Source organism: Chelonoidis abingdonii, chromosome 23 (assembly GCF_003597395.2).
Source record: "Chelonoidis abingdonii isolate Lonesome George chromosome 23, CheloAbing_2.0, whole genome shotgun sequence".
NCBI classification, from domain to species: Eukaryota; Metazoa; Chordata; order Testudines; family Testudinidae; genus Chelonoidis; species Chelonoidis abingdonii.
In genome coordinates, this window is record NC_133791.1 from 12,787,874 (window position 1) to 12,806,310 (window position 18,437).

General features: G+C 39.4%; 2 protein-coding genes across 2 annotated transcripts in view; both read left to right on the plus strand.

Moving 5' to 3' along the window:
* TNFRSF1B (TNF receptor superfamily member 1B) overlaps window positions 1-3,387 on the plus strand; it is a 39,362-nt gene extending 35,975 nt beyond the window's left edge. The window contains exon 9 of the mRNA XM_075060214.1: window positions 973-3,387. Within this exon, the coding sequence (XP_074916315.1) occupies window positions 973-1,274 (302 nt within the window). The 3' untranslated portion in view covers window positions 1,275-3,387. The remainder of the gene's footprint in view (window positions 1-972) is intronic.
* Window positions 3,388-5,984: 2,597 nt separating this feature from the next.
* VPS13D (vacuolar protein sorting 13 homolog D) overlaps window positions 5,985-18,437 on the plus strand; it is a 192,371-nt gene continuing 179,918 nt past the window's right edge. Inside the window, exons 1-7 of the mRNA XM_075060347.1 lie at window positions 5,985-6,079; window positions 10,122-10,284; window positions 11,985-12,062; window positions 12,390-12,580; window positions 14,931-15,011; window positions 16,984-17,100; window positions 17,419-17,523. Of these exons, the coding sequence (XP_074916448.1) occupies window positions 10,188-10,284; window positions 11,985-12,062; window positions 12,390-12,580; window positions 14,931-15,011; window positions 16,984-17,100; window positions 17,419-17,523 (669 nt within the window). The 5' untranslated portion in view covers window positions 5,985-6,079; window positions 10,122-10,187. The remainder of the gene's footprint in view (window positions 6,080-10,121; window positions 10,285-11,984; window positions 12,063-12,389; window positions 12,581-14,930; window positions 15,012-16,983; window positions 17,101-17,418; window positions 17,524-18,437) is intronic.

Below are 18,437 nucleotides of genomic sequence, written 5' to 3' on the forward strand. Positions count from 1 at the left end.
TTGCCTCAATATCTTTACAGATTATATCCAAAGAATTAGTGTTAAAAGAACAGGAGTACATGTGGCACCTTTAGAGACTGACAAATTTATTTGAGCATAAGCTTTCGTGGGCTATAGCCCACTTGATCGGATGCATGCAGTGGAAAATACAGTAGGAACACACGCACACGCACACACGCATTCTAACGAGAATGATCAGTTAAGGTGCCAAAAGTACTCCTGTTCTTTTTGCGGATACAGACTAACACGGCTGCTACTCTGAAACCTGTTAAAAGAACATTAAGGTTGCAAGGGCAAGCACTCAGTAGTTAGGAAATTCCAGAATTAAGGTTGCTTGTGCAGAATTAAGGTTGCCCTAACCTAATTATTGAAAACAGCTGAAGTATTTTAGCTGAAACTTTCCCCAAAAATTCAGCCTGGGGCAGACACCTGGCATGAAAATTTTAGTCCAAACAGTTAAAGGTTGGCAAAGCTATAAGCCACTGAAAACAGGACCTTGTAATGGAAGGTGTTTTGGTAATCTTAACTCTAGGGGTGTGTCTACACAGCAAACAAACACCCACGGCTGATCTGTGCCAGCTGACTTGGGCTTGGGAACTGTTTAATTGCTATGTAGCTGTATAGGCTGGGGCTGCAACCTGGGCTCTAGGAGCCTGCAAGGTGGGAAGGTCCCAGAGCTCCGGTGGAGCCTGAACATCTACACTGCAGTTAAGCAGACTCTTCACCTGAGCCCTGCGAGTCTAATTCAACTGGCTTGGGGCAGCCTCAGGTATTTAATTGCAGTGTAGACATACCCTAGGTGGTGCTACCAACTCTGCCTATAGTAAGAGAAGGAAGGAGATTCAATCTACGTAGTCTGTTTTAAAACTTATAATTTTTTCTTAAGTCATTAAACTGGATAAAAGAATCTTCTTATCCTGCTGTAGGTTTCGGTCTTCCACTTTTAATTTTTGGTTTCTGTTTGTTTCACAGAGCATTCTGCTAGTGGAGGAACGCAGGTGAACGTAACTTGTATTGTTAACTTGTGTAATTCAAACCACAGTCCACAATTTGCAGAGCCGACCACTTCAGCCACCACGGGTTGTGAAAATGTTCCCTACTGCACTCCAACAGAGGAAGAAATTCCCCTTTCTAAAGAAGAAAACCCTTTGAAAAGAGAATCTGAAATTCAAATCTCAGTGGAAGCTGCAGATAGTTTACCTCCAACCTTACCGTTTCCAGAAGTAAAGCCATTTCCTCTGAGTGTTCAAGATGCAGGGATGAAAAATAGCTAAAGAAGATGACAGATCAGATATTGATCAATAAAACTCTAAGCAGCTTCTGTTCTGCTAAAATAAACAATGTGTTAAGAATAGCGTTCTTATGGAGACTTAAAATCTAAAATGTATAAAGATATGGAGGGATGTAGAGCCTTTTAAAAATGTTTTAGCTTTCTGATATGTAATGGCTTTAAAAGTTGAAGGAAGAACTGTGCAGAAGTCAGTGTTATTTTTAAAAGCATTCTTTTTCTTTTCAATTTAGTAGTTTGTTTATCCATCAAATTGTCACGTGTAAGCTTCCTTCTGTCGACTTTACCACGTGTCTTGATCCTGGCCTAGAGGGATCTCCTCTGCAGCTGGAAAGGAAGTGTGTTCAGTCTTTGTGCTTGTTCAGTCATTGACCTATCTGTTGAGTCTGCCTCCAGGATGCCATTTAGGGATAATGATGGGATTTTTCATTCACGCATCCCATTGGCTAAGAACAGGACTAAGACCAGCATTCCATGAGAAATGAGTTGGTGACCAGCTATCCAATGCTGTTGATTTAGTCAGATGTTTTTATGGCATCAGATTATACCATTTCCCATCTGATCTACCCACCTCTCAAAATATTCACTTTTTTTTGTAAGGGATGTATGCTTCAGATCTTTCCTTCTGTCCTTGATACTTTTTGCTGCTGTTTTCTCTTTCTCTCTCATACGGTGGAGGCATATCTGTTCTCTAAGATTTATGTGTATTGGAGGGTAAAAATCTTCCACATGAGCTTTTATACTAGACTACAACTATTCTATTCAACAATAGCAGAAATGCACTTATTTTTGTGTCAGCTGTACATATTGAATATATTTTTTAAAAAAAGAAAATATGTATTATGTAGAACTTGTAACATCAAAGTAGGTAATTGTCAATCTAAGGGCTGTCATGTTTGTGCCATGGTTGATTTCATGCTGTTAGCTGGCTGACTCTTGAGGCCTGTCAGAGAGAATGGTGTGTGCCAAATATTTTCCTCTACATTTCAGTTAATAATGGTGAAGACCCAGGCAAATACGTATTTCATACAACTCATCCTGGTTGACCCCAGGAAACGGTGAAAGGCTGAATGGAACCTCAGAACCACAAGTTCAGCTGTTTGTGATTATGTCGTCCTCTAGTAGCTGATCTGCAAGGAGATTGTACTCCCTACTGACAACTAATGGAGACTTTTCTTTAGCGCTGGTGGCAGAAGTCTGCGCTTTTGTTCTGGGATTGTACTTCCCATAATCATGTTGCACATGTGTGGGTTAACCAGCAACTGTGATGTCTGCATGCAAACATAAATTTGTTACAAAGTGCATGAGTCGGATTCCAGCTGAGTCAGATTCAGGCTAAGTCAAACTGGGGTATGAATTCTGTCCTTTATTAAAACACCTGCAAATCCTATTGGAGCTGCTCAAGAGTAACAGAATGCAAAATTTATTCCAGAGGCTTTAGGCTGAAGAAGAATGTCTTTACGTAGCTTTCATTCAAGTGTATGCTTTACACTTTCACCTAAACTTTCAGGATTATCCTCTGTGGCTGTGGAGGTTTAGAGGTGAAACATGCTGAACTGTGTTTTAACTTGCATTTGAGAGTATGCTCTGAAATGACTTAGCATATGGAAACACTGAAATTAATCCAAAACCACAGAATTTACTTTTACATAGGACTTGATTGCACAGCTGGCTGTTTCGAGCAATGTGCTGAAGATCTGTATCTGTTGCTCATCACTTCCAAGAACTGGGTCCATATTGAAACAGCAGCCCAAAGGAAAAATCAGGGGTTCAGACATGGCAGTTAATTTTATATTATGCAGCTGCATGGTGGCATAAAAATCCTATGTATTCATGTAAATATTATCAAAGAAATTTTTTAACTTGGTCATTAGCTGTGTATAAAAAAGTAAAAATCTGTTTTTATTTTTATAATTTATGTATAACTTGAACTCTCCTGTCCTGTTCTTTCTAGTAAACAAAATGCCTTTGTTTTCTTTTGTTTTTAAAGAATTAAAAAACCTACTATTTGTTGATTTCATTTGTTTCCAAAACATTACTTTTGGCTCTTTTTTTTTTTTTTTTATCATTATTGCCTAATTAAAGCAGGTTTGATCAAGTTCAGTCTCATCTACCACTTTCTAAATGTTCGAACTAGTTTGAAATTAAGTAGGATGTAGTAAAAAGCCATTCATCTTGAATTTCAGAGAAGATGAGTGAAGCTGCGATCCTGCAATCTGTTCTGTGCCCTATTCCCACCCAAACTCCCATTGACTGCAGTGGTGAATGTGTGTAGCTGTGTGGAACTCATTGGAGGATGAGGGGCCTTAGTGATTATATCAGAAGATACAGTGTATGGAATGGTGTACAAAAATCCCAATGTCCTGTACTTTATGTAAACAGGCCTATATAAATATTTATTACAGCCAACCCTTGATGATTGACCTACAAAGAGGCTGCAAACCGGTATGCTACTGCCACCTCGTGGACAATCTCCTGTTGGAGTGGTCTGTGCTTTTACAGGTTGAAGAACCAGAATTCTATTTCCGGCTTCGCACAATGCTGATATACAGAAAGTTGTCCCTATGTATATGGCCACAACAAATTGTTACAAAGAGTCACTGCCCCTGTAAAATTAATTTTACATGTAAGTTACTTAGGAGTGTCATAAAGAGTGACTATTTTATCTGAAATTTATTTACAGGAGTTACCAGTTGTGCTATGGGGTTACTCTTTTAAGATTCAGTCCTGCAAAGTGCTGAGCAATATGGCCTGATTCAGTAAAGTACATGTTTAACTATAGGTTCATGAGCAGTCTCACTCAAAGTAGTGGGAGTCTCTTGTCTTCAGCAGGCATTGAATAATGCCCTTAGTGTCTGTTGGGGGATGATGGAGGGAATATCCTTTCAACATGAAGCCATGCTAAAGTTGGGTTTCTAACATCAGATACTACCTGTTTGTTTCACTTGTTTCCTTGAGGAAACATTTATTGTGTCTAAAACATGTTCCTTATGTGGCATCTATTGGCTCATGACCATTATCAAATCAAGTGCTATTAAGGAACATTTGATCATACTGAAAATGTTTTGAAGCAAAAAACATACAGTTTCACACACTTTTAAAATTGTATCACATTGTGTGGTGGCCTCCCTTACAAATAAAATGTACCCTGCATTTTCCATAGCTATCCTTTGTCCTTGAAATGTAGGTAGTTCCATTGATACACATTGATGAACATCTCTATTATGCGCACAATGGTATACAACTCACGTGATACGGTATATGCCTCTGGTACACAGTGGTTGCACGGCGTGAGTTCCTATTGTGTGGGTGCACACTTACTGGCGGAGGTGCTGCTTCTTGTGATTTAATCACAAATCTTGCAATATTTATTATTTTTCTCTAATGTGCCAGCTGCTGGAGTCATAGAATCATAGAACTGGAAGAGACCTCGAGAGGTCATCTATCCAGTCTCCTGCACTCAAAGCAGGACTAAGTATTATCTAGACCGTCCCTGACACGTGTTTGTCCCACCTGCTCTTAAAAATCCCCAGTGATGGAGATTCCACAACTTCCCTAGGCAATTTATTCCAGTGTTTAACCACCCTGACAATTCGGACGTTTTTCCTAATGTCCAGCCTAAATCACCCTTGCTGCAGTTTAAGCCCAATACTTCTTGTCTATCCTCAGAAATTAAGAACAGTTTTTCTCTCTCCTCCTTGTAACAACCTTTTATGTACTTGAAAACTATTATCATGTTCCCTTTGTCTTCTCTTCTCCAGACTAAACAAACCCAATTTTTTCAATCTTCCCTCCTAGATCATGTTTTCTAGATCTTTAATCCTTTCTGTTGCTGTTCTCTGGACTTTCTCCAATTTGTCCACACCTTTCCTGAAATGTGCCCAGAACTGGACACAATACTCCAGTTGAGGCCTAATCAGCATGGAGTAGAGAGGAAGAATTACTTCTTGTGTCTTGCTCACAATACGCCTGCTACTAATCCCAGACATGTTTTGCAACAGCATCACACTACGGACTGATATTTAGCTTGTGATTCACTGTGACCCCCAGATCCCTTTCTGCCATACTCCTTCCTAGGCAGTCATTTCCCATTTTCATGTGATCACATCAGAATCTTGAGCTTTCAGTGAAAAAATAAGAATACTGTTACCCTTATGGTTGGGAGACAAGCTTGAAAATAGGAAACGGTAGTGCTCAAAGACCAGAGAGAAAATAAGTCAAGAACCCATGCTATTGTGTTTTAAAATCTCATATTTAAGCCAGTGTGGTGGTGATGATGGGGTTGGGGTGGTACGTTGACTCTATGATGTCTGCATGCCTGGTGGTGCCGATGGCACTGTAGTGGGTGCACACCTGTGGGCTGCACACACCCCCCTTGCTGCAATGCATGGCCATCTACAGCCAGGGTGAGGCAGGAGGCTGTAGCTCCAGGGCGATTGCTGATGCTGAGGGCACCGCAAGGGACCTCTCGCTAACTCCCAGGCCCCAGGGCTCACTGGAAAGCAGGGCTGCAGCGGGGCAGGTGTTTCCTCACATGGGCCCAGCTGCTCTCAAAGTTCTACCAGGCCTTGTGGGGGGGCGGGGACGATGAGCGATTGCTCGGCACTCTACAGGCAGGCGGCCCCATCGTTAGCTCCGGCTCGATTGGCGCAGGCTCCGCCGTCACTCAATGGCAGGCCTTTCTCCTGGAGACGCAATTGAGGGACAGGGAGGAGGCAGGTACCTGCGGGGGGAGGCGCCGCTAACGGCGTCCGGGAGCGGGGGAGGCCTGCCTGGGCTCCTGGCCTATGAGTGACCCCGGGGCCTGTCTTCAGAGAGTGACTCCCCCTACCCCGGGCTCGCCCTCAGAGTGTCCCCCCACCTCGGACCCCCCCTTAGCTCGCGGCGGGCCTGGCCGCGGACAGTGCCCCCCCACCCTTAGCTCGCCGGGGCCTGGCCCGGGACAGTGCCCCCCCCCTTAGTCGCCGGGGCCTGGCACGCGGACAGTGCCCCCCACCCCTTAGCTCGCCGGGGGCCTGGCCCGCGGACAGTGCCCCCCCCATCCCTTTAGCTCGCCGGGGGCCTGGCCCGCGGACAGTGCCCCCCCCACCCCTTAGCTCGCCGGGGGCCTGGCCCGCGGACAGTGCCCCCCCCCCCTTAGCTCGCCGGGGGCCTGGCCCTGGCTGTGATTCTCTGGCTCCCTTGCTAGGGCCCTGGTACCACTGCCCCCGCCCGCCGTTACACCTTCCCTCCAGCTGCCTGGCTCCAGCATTGCCCCCCCCCCACCCCGCCCTCATAGGGACCCTGTCACCCCAGCCTCCTGGGGCAGCCCCTGCTGCGCTCTTAGCAAGGTGACCTTTCCCTGCCTCATGCCAGTAGCACCCACCTTTTCCGAGGGGTTTACTGCTGTCTGATCCCCAAACAGTGACCCCCCTCGGACTGTATAGCCAGAGTCCAGCAGGGTATTCAGCCCCCAATAACCCCTTACACTGACCCGATACTAAGACCGTCCTTCCCGTGGGCCTGCCTTTACCAGGGGGCAGGCTCTGCCAGCGCACTCACCCCAGTAATCATATCCCGCAGGGCCTGTGCCACTGGTTTAAAAGTCCCCTTCCCTCCAAAGAGTCATCATGAGGTTTCTGAGATTTCTTAATGCATCATCCCATCCTTTCTTAATACAGTCCCCACTCCTCCATCCCTTCCTGATAAATGTTTACTCACTTTTGTTTAGTATTTTCCAAATAAGATTGTATATATCCCATGGTTAATTTAAACTAAGGTCAGAATTCACTGGAGTTTAACTCGAATGTGATGACTTGCAGAAATGTGTTCTCCTTTTCATGTGATTGTTTTTTTTTTTGTTTTTTTTTTATAACATATCCAGTCTATCCTAACACTGTCTCAAGGTTTTCATCTTGATTTTGCATCTACAATTCTCTCTGAAGGGTGGAGTGGGAAGGATAGGGATATTGCTTGGAAGTTGGTTAAAACTTTTACTTTGTTAGTCATAGCTACAATTTTAATCTCAACTAAAAGTGAAAGGTGAATGGCAGTATTGGCTGTGTGAAAGACAAGACTTTAGTTTGTGGAGTGTAGCTAGCATTGTCTATGGAAACTATTAAAGGCACTTTAAATCAAAAGATACGATAATTTCAATTAATGAACTCCTTGACTTTTAATATTTTTGGTTTTAATCGTTTGTTACTTTGCATTATTTTAAGCTGTTTTGTGTTTAACTTTTAGTTCTAGTCAGTTTCACTTTTCAGCCTTAGCACTACTCTGTGTTTGGGTTTTTAATGCTGAAGAGAAATTGAATGTTTGGGGGCGGAGTTTAATAGAAGAGAGGTTTCACTGACATTTTAAAAAATGTGAATGTTCACGTTGCAACCATCAGTCAAGTAAAACTCATATTAGCTATGGAAAAACCCTGAATTTTAATATAAAAATTAAAATATAGTCCTCAAATTAATCATTTCCCTTTAGTGTCCTGCTTTTTTATATGAAAGTATCTTTTTCACTTTCTACCAGCTGCAACTCCATGTTTTAAAAAATTGGTTCATGTTGCCTTGGGGAAAATGATGTACCCCCAGACACTCAGTTAATAAAGCAGGGGTATGTATAGTATTTTTCCACATCATACCATGTATTCGCCCTTTGTTTACCAATGTTTAGGTAAGTGCTTGGTTCTGCTCCCATTGACGTTAATGATAGTTCTACAGTTGACTTCGATGACAGCACTGTGAGGCAGAAATTACAATGTACCTTTTTACTTTCTGGCAACAGCAGGGGTTGAAATAGAAATGTTTGGTAAAGATTGTGAGGGTAAAAAATTGGAAGTGTGACCATTGTCAAAGTATGTATATTTTATCTTTAGAATCTTGACAGTATCCCTTTAAAAATTGTAAGATCTTGATAGCTGTCAGTATTATCTGAGTTTATTGAACCTGAGCTAAGTAACTTGTTTTGCAAGTGTTTATAAGAGTGCCACAAAGAAATAGAATTAAAGGCCCTGTACTGGAAGCTGATCCACACAGGTAGATCTGTAATGGTTCATTGTACCCATTGACTTCACTGGGTGTGAAGATCCTCTAACATCAATCAACTTGTAGAATTGGTGCCTTTGTTAGCAAAAGTTGAGTTGAGCTTTCCATGCATACACACTACTCTTTCAATTCATGTCCACTGAGACAAGATTAATGGCACTAGATTCTTTTCAGCAGTGGGTGCTGGCATCCCAGCATGGTCAAGTGGCTTCTTTTATGAACATGATTATATGTTGATCAGAGGGCTTAAAAGACTAACAGAATAAATACAACATAAATATTTCAGACTGAAACTACTAAAGGTGTATAATATATCACTGGGGGTATAAATATGTAGTGTATAGAAGTGTGCTGGAAGAAGGCACATGCTTATTTTCATCCTGTGCACAGAGTTAAGTAAAAGTCAGGATGAAATTACCCATTTTTTTCTGTTCTAGGGCCAGATTGCCTTCTACAAAAAGTAACTGCTTTTTAGGGGACAGGAAATTCATCAATTTTCATTTATGGAGTTTCCAGTGCACTCTTCTTTCAGGGAGTTCAGGTTTCACTCTTCCTGTAATGGAAAGGGCTGGAAGTTTGGCTCACTTATTTTCTCAGAAAACCTGATCTGTGGAGTCCCTGAGATCCACAGAACGTGGGCATTAGCTCCTTTCAATCATTTCCAGAGCAGTGCTGCAAGGATTTCTCCCGGCTAGCTGCTGCTCCTGGGAATCTTGTTCAGGGGGTTTTACACAGAATGGAGTGGGGATAGCGAATGATATTGACCAGATCAGCATTAATGTGAACTAAAATAAGTTTTGGGATGGGTAGGTGCATGTGCACTCAAGTAGCAGTGATAGACGTGGTATGAAGCCGTACATAAAAATTGGGGAACAAACAGTCACAGAGTGTGGCCACCCTCCACTCCAGACCATAATTTGCAAAGTTGGAGAGCCCTGACCTTATGGAGTACCAGTAGAGGGGTTTCCTGTGGGATTTGAGGGACAGGTACAAGGCTACAGAGACAGCACATTAACCTGCATCCACAATTGCTTTTTTTTGGTCTCCTTCCTGAAGACAGAGAGGGCAATGTGGTATCTTGTCTTTTATTGCTTCAAAATAGGACAGTGCTGCAATATGAAGAATGCAAAGATTAATTTTTGTATGATGATTCTATGAGTAGAGATTATATGAGATCATATGTAAGTATAATGCTTTGATCAGTAGATGTCAAAGTGCTTTACGAGACAGGTCAGTATCACTATCCCCATTTCACGGATGGGAAAGCTAAGGCACAGAGAAGTGAAGTGTTTTGTTCAAGGTCACCCAGCAGGCTGGTGGCCGAGATCGGAATAGAACCCAGGTCTCCTGAGTTGTGGCCCAGTGCTCTATTCACTAGATCACTCTGCTTGGTGTTTTTAATCACTAAAGCACCACAAATCTCAGTGTGGAAAAGGTTTAAAAAACTTAGTGCAGTCTACCACAATAAAGATTGCAGCAGGTGAGGTGGTCTTATGGGAGTTCATACAGTCTAATATTATATAAATAAAATCAGTACAACTAGTAACTTCATTGCACTGTGCTCTGACCTAGGATTAACCGAGTAATTAAAAGTAGCTGTACATAGCAAAATTCTTACATTTTTTTTAAAGCAGCTGCTCTAGGAAAACATCTTGTACTTAATATTCATTTTCCAGTGCCTTTGGGATGGGATTATTAAAATGAAAATCGTTTGCAATTGTGTCACAATTTCTCTATGTTGGAGGGTGAGAAATGGTTTGAGAGCACATAGTATATCTCTTAGACATGTTTCTGTTTTGCATTTAAAACAGAATACAACTGAACTATGGAACAGAGCATGACAACAGAGTCTTAGCCACCCCTCCCAGAATACAATCATGTTGGAAGGACTGGTCGCCTGGGTCCTCAACACCTATTTGGGCAAATATGTCAATAACCTGAACACAGACCAACTCTCAGTAGCTCTTCTGAAAGGTAAGAGTTATTAGCATTGTTTGATGTATCTCTGTTTTATATTTTAAGAATTATATTGATTTTGTATTCACTGAAAGCTGGAAAACATATATTGAATATATTTTACATTTGTCTTACTGATTAGCACTTATGTCCTTGTTCTTATATTGTAGTAATAAATTGACATAAATAAGAGTATACAATTAAAACAAAAATAAATCTTCCTGCTTTCCCAGAGTGCCAGCTTGATTTTTTTTTAAATAGACTAATGAAAAAAATGATTTTCTGATAACACATACTGTATTAGGATGTACTGAGGGTTTGTTTTTGAAATCTGTAACAATCTATATGGGTTTTCTGTTCTGCCCTACTCTTGATGTTTTGAAGGGTCTTCTGGGAACACTCGAACAACAACTCCAAATGTGCTCAGGCATACCTTTTTCTATGTTCACACACACTTGTCTGCCGACTCTTGTTTCATTTTCAGTTTTGCTGCTGCTGCTATTAGTAAGAAACCTCTTTCAGAGCCTTGCAAATGTTATGCACCATCCATGAACAGTGAAAGTGACTATGCACTTGACCACTGTGCGTGTGTGTCAAGTAAAGAAATTGACAAAATAGAAGGAAATAATATTTTTTTAATCTATTTGTTACAGTAATCATAGGGGTTGCTTACAACAGTAGTAGATTCAACATCTTCTAATGGAAATCTGATTTTTTTTAAACTGGAATTCCTTTAAATATCAAGTGACAATAGCGAGTGTTCCAGGAAATCATTGTATTCTCAAGATATTTAGTACAATATTTAAAGTATTTTTACAGAACATATATCAAAGAGCACACATGAGTCCAGCTTATGATATGGGTTATTCATGTAATTTTTGAAAACCAGTAAAGCAAGCAGTGGCATGTCCTCTGTATCTGGAGTGCTCTATGGAACAGGGATTTCAGGAGAATTTTGAAGGTGAGAAATAGTGCTTAGCAAATGTTAATTGGAAAGTTGTATCAAGCAGATAGGGATGCTTTTGATAGCGTATTCAGGGTGAATGAGGGGAGAGAGAGAGAAGTTTGTATGGAAAATAGACAGCTTAACAATTGCTTTAATTTTCAATATGTAGTTGCAATGATAGTTTGTGTGTGCATGTTTGTGAAATTTCTTCTCGCGCTATAGAATGTACATAACAGGTAATGGTGAGAACTTATTTGAATACTCACTGACTCATGAAAGGTGGGGTAATAACTCATGATTTTTTTAAAAAAAAGTCTTGACTGAGTTACATAATGTAGTCCCTCACCTTCACTTGTTTTGAGAAGAAATTTTTTTACGCTGCAAGGTGGCAGTTTTGACTGTTGGTTACTTAAAGAAATAATTCTAGGATGTAATTTTGGCTGTCAAAAAAAAAAAAATTGCCTTCCAGATGCTTTGCTGTTGATGGAGAAGTTCAGATTAAGCACCTTGAAATATATGCGGTGACCATATCAGATAACTCTGGCAGATGGCGTTTGAAAATATTACAAAATATTAAATATCACATCTAACTGCCTCATTCTTTAAAATGATAGATTTGCTTTGCTCATGAAATCGATTTTTTATCCCACTTCATTTATTTTTATTAGTTTTAAAGAAGAAATTTCTTATCAGTATTAAATTCATAATCCTCAGCCGGGCAGTCTTTAACTTAATTTTGCTCAACAGATTGCTGTTTCTCTTCCTCCTGCAGGTGCTGTTGAATTGGAAAACCTACCATTAAAGAAAGATGCCTTGAAGGAACTGGAGTTGCCATTTGAAGTAAAAGCAGGTATGTATTTGTACTTGTGTGTGTGACAGGTGTTCTCTACAGGAATTATTCATTTTGTTAGTTCCTGCTACAAGTATGAAGCATTTCATGCGCTGGTGATTTCTTTTAAGAGATCTTTTAGTAATAAGTCATAGCTGGAACTGACCTTAAAATAAGAATTAGAAGCTAAGTGTCAGATTCTTGGACAGATAATGTAATCTGAATTTATGGCGATCAAATTCTGTTTTAACATTGCAATGATGATGTCTTTTTTCCTTTCTCACTTTACGTAGAGTATAAAGTGTAACTCTGTAGGCTTCTAACAATGTTTCATCTTGGTGATTCTAGGTTTCATTGGCAAAATAACACTCCAGATACCTTTTTATCGCCCACATGTGGATCCCTGGGTGATATCTATCTCAAAGCTCCACTTAATTGGTGCACCAGAAAAGCAAAGAGATTTTGATGAAGAAAGGGAGAAGTTGCTGGAAAGAGAACACAAGAAAGCTCTTCTTTTAGCACTGGAAGAAAAATGGAAAGTGAGTAACATAGGACTATCTTTTAAAATAAGGGAGTTGATTTTGTTTTGCTGTTACAGGAGTTTGATCACATGTAAATCTTCTACTAAATGTAAGTCTCTTTTTGAGTCAATATCGAGGAAACCAAGTTATGATTTGATCTGCAAGTGATAAGGCATCTTGGTCTTTGGCTTCCTCAGTAGGCTGAGGAGACCCGATCTGTTTTATCATCACTTCAGATCATAGCAATTGCACTGTACTGCTACCTAGCCAGTGTCTCTGAGTTGATTAAAGATACCGGTTAAAGCTCAACCCAGATCAGATGAAGTATTGAAGGTGGGCTGGGGATATCTGGAGAATCTCCCGTGATCATTTAATGTGGTTTACCCTAGGAAGTTTGGTAAGCATAGCAACTTAGGTGTACATTTAAAAAAAAAAAAATATTTTTTTTATTTTGAGCTGTATGTGGTAGTGTATGGTTTTGTTTTTTTCCCCCCTCCCTCCAAGATATTCACAAGTTTCCTTTTCTTTTGGACCCAGACTGCTCCACAATGATCCATACTTTGACTGAGTTACAAATATGCTTTTTGTTTGGAATTTCCATGGAGAGCCACTTTTGGTAGTTGCAACCTGCATGATATAGCTGCACAACCTCAAGGGCCCTTATCTACACGTGTTGATTACTTCCATGCTTTAGGAACTATACTGATTGCTTGTTATTCCACAAATGTGCTTTGAGAGATGACTGCTAAGACGGAAAATCTTAAATATAGGACCAATCTACTAGAGGAACTGACTGCTATCCAGTTCTCTGTGATTGGCATATTCTCAAGGAGATGGGAGGCAGGCTGTGCTCCACTGAGAGCCTGCAACTCTGGAATGTTCTCTTTCTAGATAAGGAAAGAATAAATGTGTAGCTCAAACATTTGTTTCTAGTTTTATTTGGTAGGAAGATGATGTGGGTGTTATGAAATCACACTCTGATTATTGCTGGCCCATGTTGTAATTTTGAGTGTGGGGATGTATTTTTTTATAGCACTTTTGAAAATTCCACCTTTTTAATGTGTATTTATTTTCACATGTAATGTTAGGAACTCGGGGCCCTTTGACCATAACACGTTAATTATTGTGAATTACTGATAGAGTTCCATTAACCCATGCTTATGTTGATCTGAACTATAACCACAGATGCTGTTGTTTCTAAGAACATGTACTGTGTTGGTGATTGACGCTGTCATTACAGATGCTTTGGAGTGTACTATGGGCTGCTGAATAGGTTCCCCCCCACCCCCCATTTATAAACTACAATAGATGACTCCAGTCTGAAGTAAGATACACATGTACAGCAGTAGAAAAGTCAAGAGACTAAAGGAAGACAATATGTTACGAAAAGAGAGATTTTAATAAAACAAAATAGAGGAAAGAGCTTGCTGGGGATTATGTGCTTTACATTTCTACTAAAATCCTATCTTCTTAGTAGTTGGCAAGTGGTCTGTGTAGGGGGATATTTCAGAATATTAAAATAGGGGTTAACCCCCTCTGCCACGTGAACCCCAAAATAATAGTAAATCATATAAATAGTAGCTAACTATAAATATTTTCTAATATATTTCTTGCTAACAATATTTTAGCTTGATATCATTACTACTGATAGTTTGATATTAAGTACAGTTTCTAACCTTATACTCACAAGTAATGTAACTAGTAGACAAATTGTCCTGGTACAGAAAAGCATCTGTTACCTATCCTCATCCTTGTGTGATGTGTAAATTATATTATAATTTTGTCTTAATACGCACGTTTTATAACATTAACAAATTACCTCATATTGAATAGATTTTTGACTTGCAATACTTCTTCTAATGCTCTTCCATCTTCTAAGAGATTGTCGTGTAGTTCGTGCCCCAAATTGTGGTTTTTAAAAAATATTACCAAAGCTAATAGTAATAGTTTTTAAATGTCCTGAAAATGGACTATTTCAATGAAAATAGTCTTTTATGTAGAAGTAAACATTCCCTATCAGTGTTTGCAATGCAAACATAGTGCTAATGGAACAGAACCAGAACGTGAAGCTAACTAGCTTCCTTTGTGTGCTTCATTTAACATAGCCTTTGAAAATAAAAGGCATAAATGGTAAAAAAGTAAAGTGCCATTTAAAAATTCTTTCTTTATTATAATCTAAACTTTTAGTAAAACAAGTAAGTCATTGTTTATTGAATAGGAGTTTTAAGAGGACAATCCCTTTCTAATATAGTGTCCGACTTGCAATCTCCTGCATTATTTAGATTTTTTCCTCTGGCTTTGTAAACATTAATATTTTATTTTCCAGACCTTATATTTAAAGAAAATAGCTGTTCTCTGTCTCTTTCAGAAAGAACAGCAGCAGAAAGGAGAATCTTACTGGTATTCAGTTACTGCATCTGCAGTCACAAGAATTGTAGAGAACATTGAAGTAAGTCTAATGGGACCCACAATCTTTCATTCTATTTATTAGAGAATACTTAGTTTGTATATAATGTGCTTCTTGTTTCAGGGGACTCAATGTGTGTAAAATGGAGGTGGATACTTAGTAGAGAGAGACCCCTTTCTGTGCTAGAATCTTTTTTCCTCTGAACCAAGCCAGAATTGGCAAAGTGAGGGGTTTATGGGAAGGAAGGAATCTTTTTCACCCTCTTCGAGAAGTATCATTCTTCCTTGCTTTGTAGGTGTCGATGGACAATAGATCCATATAAAAGCTGTCTAGCTTTATGGTTCTTCTTACTATAATATTGGAGTGCCTTCCAAGTTAATACTTTATATTATGACTTTTAAAATTGGATTACACACAGGCTTATGTATAATGTTTTGAGAATGACAAGTTTGGTGAGGTAATATCTTGCACTAGACCAGTGTCTGTGTTTTGTTCTTCACATCTGCTTGGGAAGTAGATGTCCATTGTTGCTTGCAGTGTTAGTGTTGCTATGTGTGTGAGTCCTAGGATGTGAGAGTAGCATTAAAATATATAAAGAGGAAAATGTAAATGCACTTTGGAGATTCTGGTACTTTGACTTTTGCTTAATTTTGCATATTTCTGGTGCATGAAACTTGATGCTGCCTGAAAGATTGTTTAACATACACAAATAAAATGTATATGCCATCTTCATCTAGCAATATTGGCTAGGCACACAGCAAAACCCTTTTCTCCTTAGTTGCAAGCTGAAAATTCTAGAGCCTGGGCTCTCTTACTTTTCACTTTTAAAGCCATAATAAAACTAATGATATTTTCACATTCATTTATTCTTAGCTATATGTTTGCCAATTAAAATCTGTAAGGACATCTGTATTATCAAAAAATTTGTCTAAAGAAACCAAAAAAAAAAAAAAAGTATCAGAGGGATAGCCTTGTTAGTCTGGATTTGTAAAAAGCAGCAAAGAGTCCTGTGGTACCTTAAAGAATAACAGATGTATTGGAGCATAAGCTTTCGTGGGTGAATACCTGCTTCATCAGATGCATGTAATGGAAATTTCCAGAGGCAGGTATAAATATGCAGGCAAGAATCAGTCTGGAGATAATGAGGTTAGTTCAGTCAGAGAGAATCAGGCCCTCTTCTAGCAGTTGAGGTGTGAACACCAAGGGAGGAGGAACTGCTTTTGTAGTTGGCTAGTCATTCACAGTCTTTGTTTAATCCTGATCTGATGCAACCCTCTCTGTAATATCTTCTAAAATCTATTTATGCTAGCTGCCATGTAATGAATTTGTCCCCTTACTTCACTTATATGTAGAGGATATAGTCTGTGCTCTTTATTGAGGGATCGCTTCTATGTACTGATGCTTATCGCATAACAGAAAACTGAGGTAACAGTCAGTTGTAAATGGCTGTTGTTAACAATAACTAGAAATAACTGGGGCCTTCCAGAGATTATATAGCATGTAGTGAAGACACAAGTCAGATATTCTGAATGTGAAAGCTTGGGCCGAGTATTGTACAGTAAAGCATGAAACAGCAAAATTCAATTAGTTCCATGACCATTATGAGATTTTGCCACATGTAAAATGAATTCAGGTCACCACTTCATGTTCTGCTAATGAGCACTAGTTTTTATTCTAGTCTGTATTTGAGCAACATAAATTTCTGTATGACTACAACAACTGTGGCCTGCAAGCAAGGGTAGCAGTAAAACAGCAGAGAAAAATAGCCTGTTTTTGTGAAAATGGCAAATGTTGTAGCTGGTGTTTTTAATGTCTGGGGAGATGGGTAGACCAGAGAGAACAGAGGAAGAAATATGGAATGGAGCCCGTGGGAGTGCAGTCAGGAAATGGCAGAAGGGTCCCATCAAAGAATAACCATTTAAATAAATCTTGTTTGTTTCTTGGAGGTTCACTAAATCTGTTTCAAGCATAAGACAGTCTTTTTGCTCTGTGCCACTTCTTTCTCTCTCCTCAGTTAAAAATTCAAGATGTCCATTTGCGGTTTGAGGATGGCATCACAAATCCTTCACGGCCATTTGCCTTTGGAGTGTGCATCAAAAATGTATCAATGCAAAATGCTGTAAATGAGCCTGTGAGTATAGGTCAAAGTTAACACTGCCTGAAGAAACGATTCTCGCTAAGATGTGATTTGTCACTTTTCTATGAGAATAATATAACTTTTTCCTGTTTTAAAATGCAATACAATGATTGCTATTAAATTACTGCAAATATTGTTTTATAATATAACAATCTTATCCTTAAGAATTACTGTGGATACCATGATAAAGTCAAAAAACAGCTGCATATTACACATTGAATATTTAATGGTGATCACAATACAGTTAGATTTAAAATAATTTGTCACATTTCGTTTGATGCATTGTGACCAAATTCAAATTTTTCACTTAAGGTAGAGAAATTGATGCGGAAAAAGCAGTTGGATGTTGCTGACTTCAGTATTTATTGGGATACTTGTTGCACTTTACTGGGAGACCTGCCTCTTGGTGAACTACAGGTATGAGATGAACATTTGGAAGGAATAATGTTTACTTGCATGTGTAGGGAGAAATCAAGACTTTCACGTTCTTCTACTGGGTTGTAATACAATGTAAAATAAATTTTATAGTGGATTTAGGTCTAGGAATATTTGGAGCAACTGAAGCTATGTGGATTCATGATGTAATGGAAAGATTAGTATGGGACCAAGTAAAAACTGAACTATGAACTACCTGACATTGCCTGTTTAAATTATCTTCTTTAAAAGCCCTCTTTAAAACATACTGCTTCCATGAGAGCTGTCAATGGTACTACAAATACAGACTGTAAAATAGTAATTCAGCCTATAAATATTAAACCCTGATATTCTATATGGTATCAACATGACTACCTTCTCCTAAGAGCAGTTTTCCCCTCTTTGTATATACTGGTCTCTTTGTTCCACCTCTTGATTTGTAATGCTGTGTTCTTGGTCTAATTTAGGCCTCAGTGTGGCTATTGGATCTTATGTCTGTGTCAAGTTGCACTGAGTTCAATGGGAGTCCATTCAGGATTCAAGAGTGTACCTGTGTGGATCGTACTGCTTTATATTGTGGGTGCCAAAGGACAGAGGCTGGGTTTTTCTTTTCAGTTACTATGCAAAATATGGTTCTGTGGCTAAAAATGGCACCAGCATTTCCCCCAACTTCTGTATCATCTTTGGTAAATCATTTCATCTTTTTATGCCTCAGTGTATTTATCTCTGCAGTGGGGATATTATTTTCTTACCTCCATATGAGTGGTGTTAGACTAAATTCATTCATTTTTATAAAGTGCCTTGAGAACCTCTGAAGACACTGTAGAAATGCAAAGTATTATCATTTGTGAAGTACCTTGCACAGCTATGGCACTCTATAAATCATTTCCCCAAATATTTAAACAAGATTACCTTCT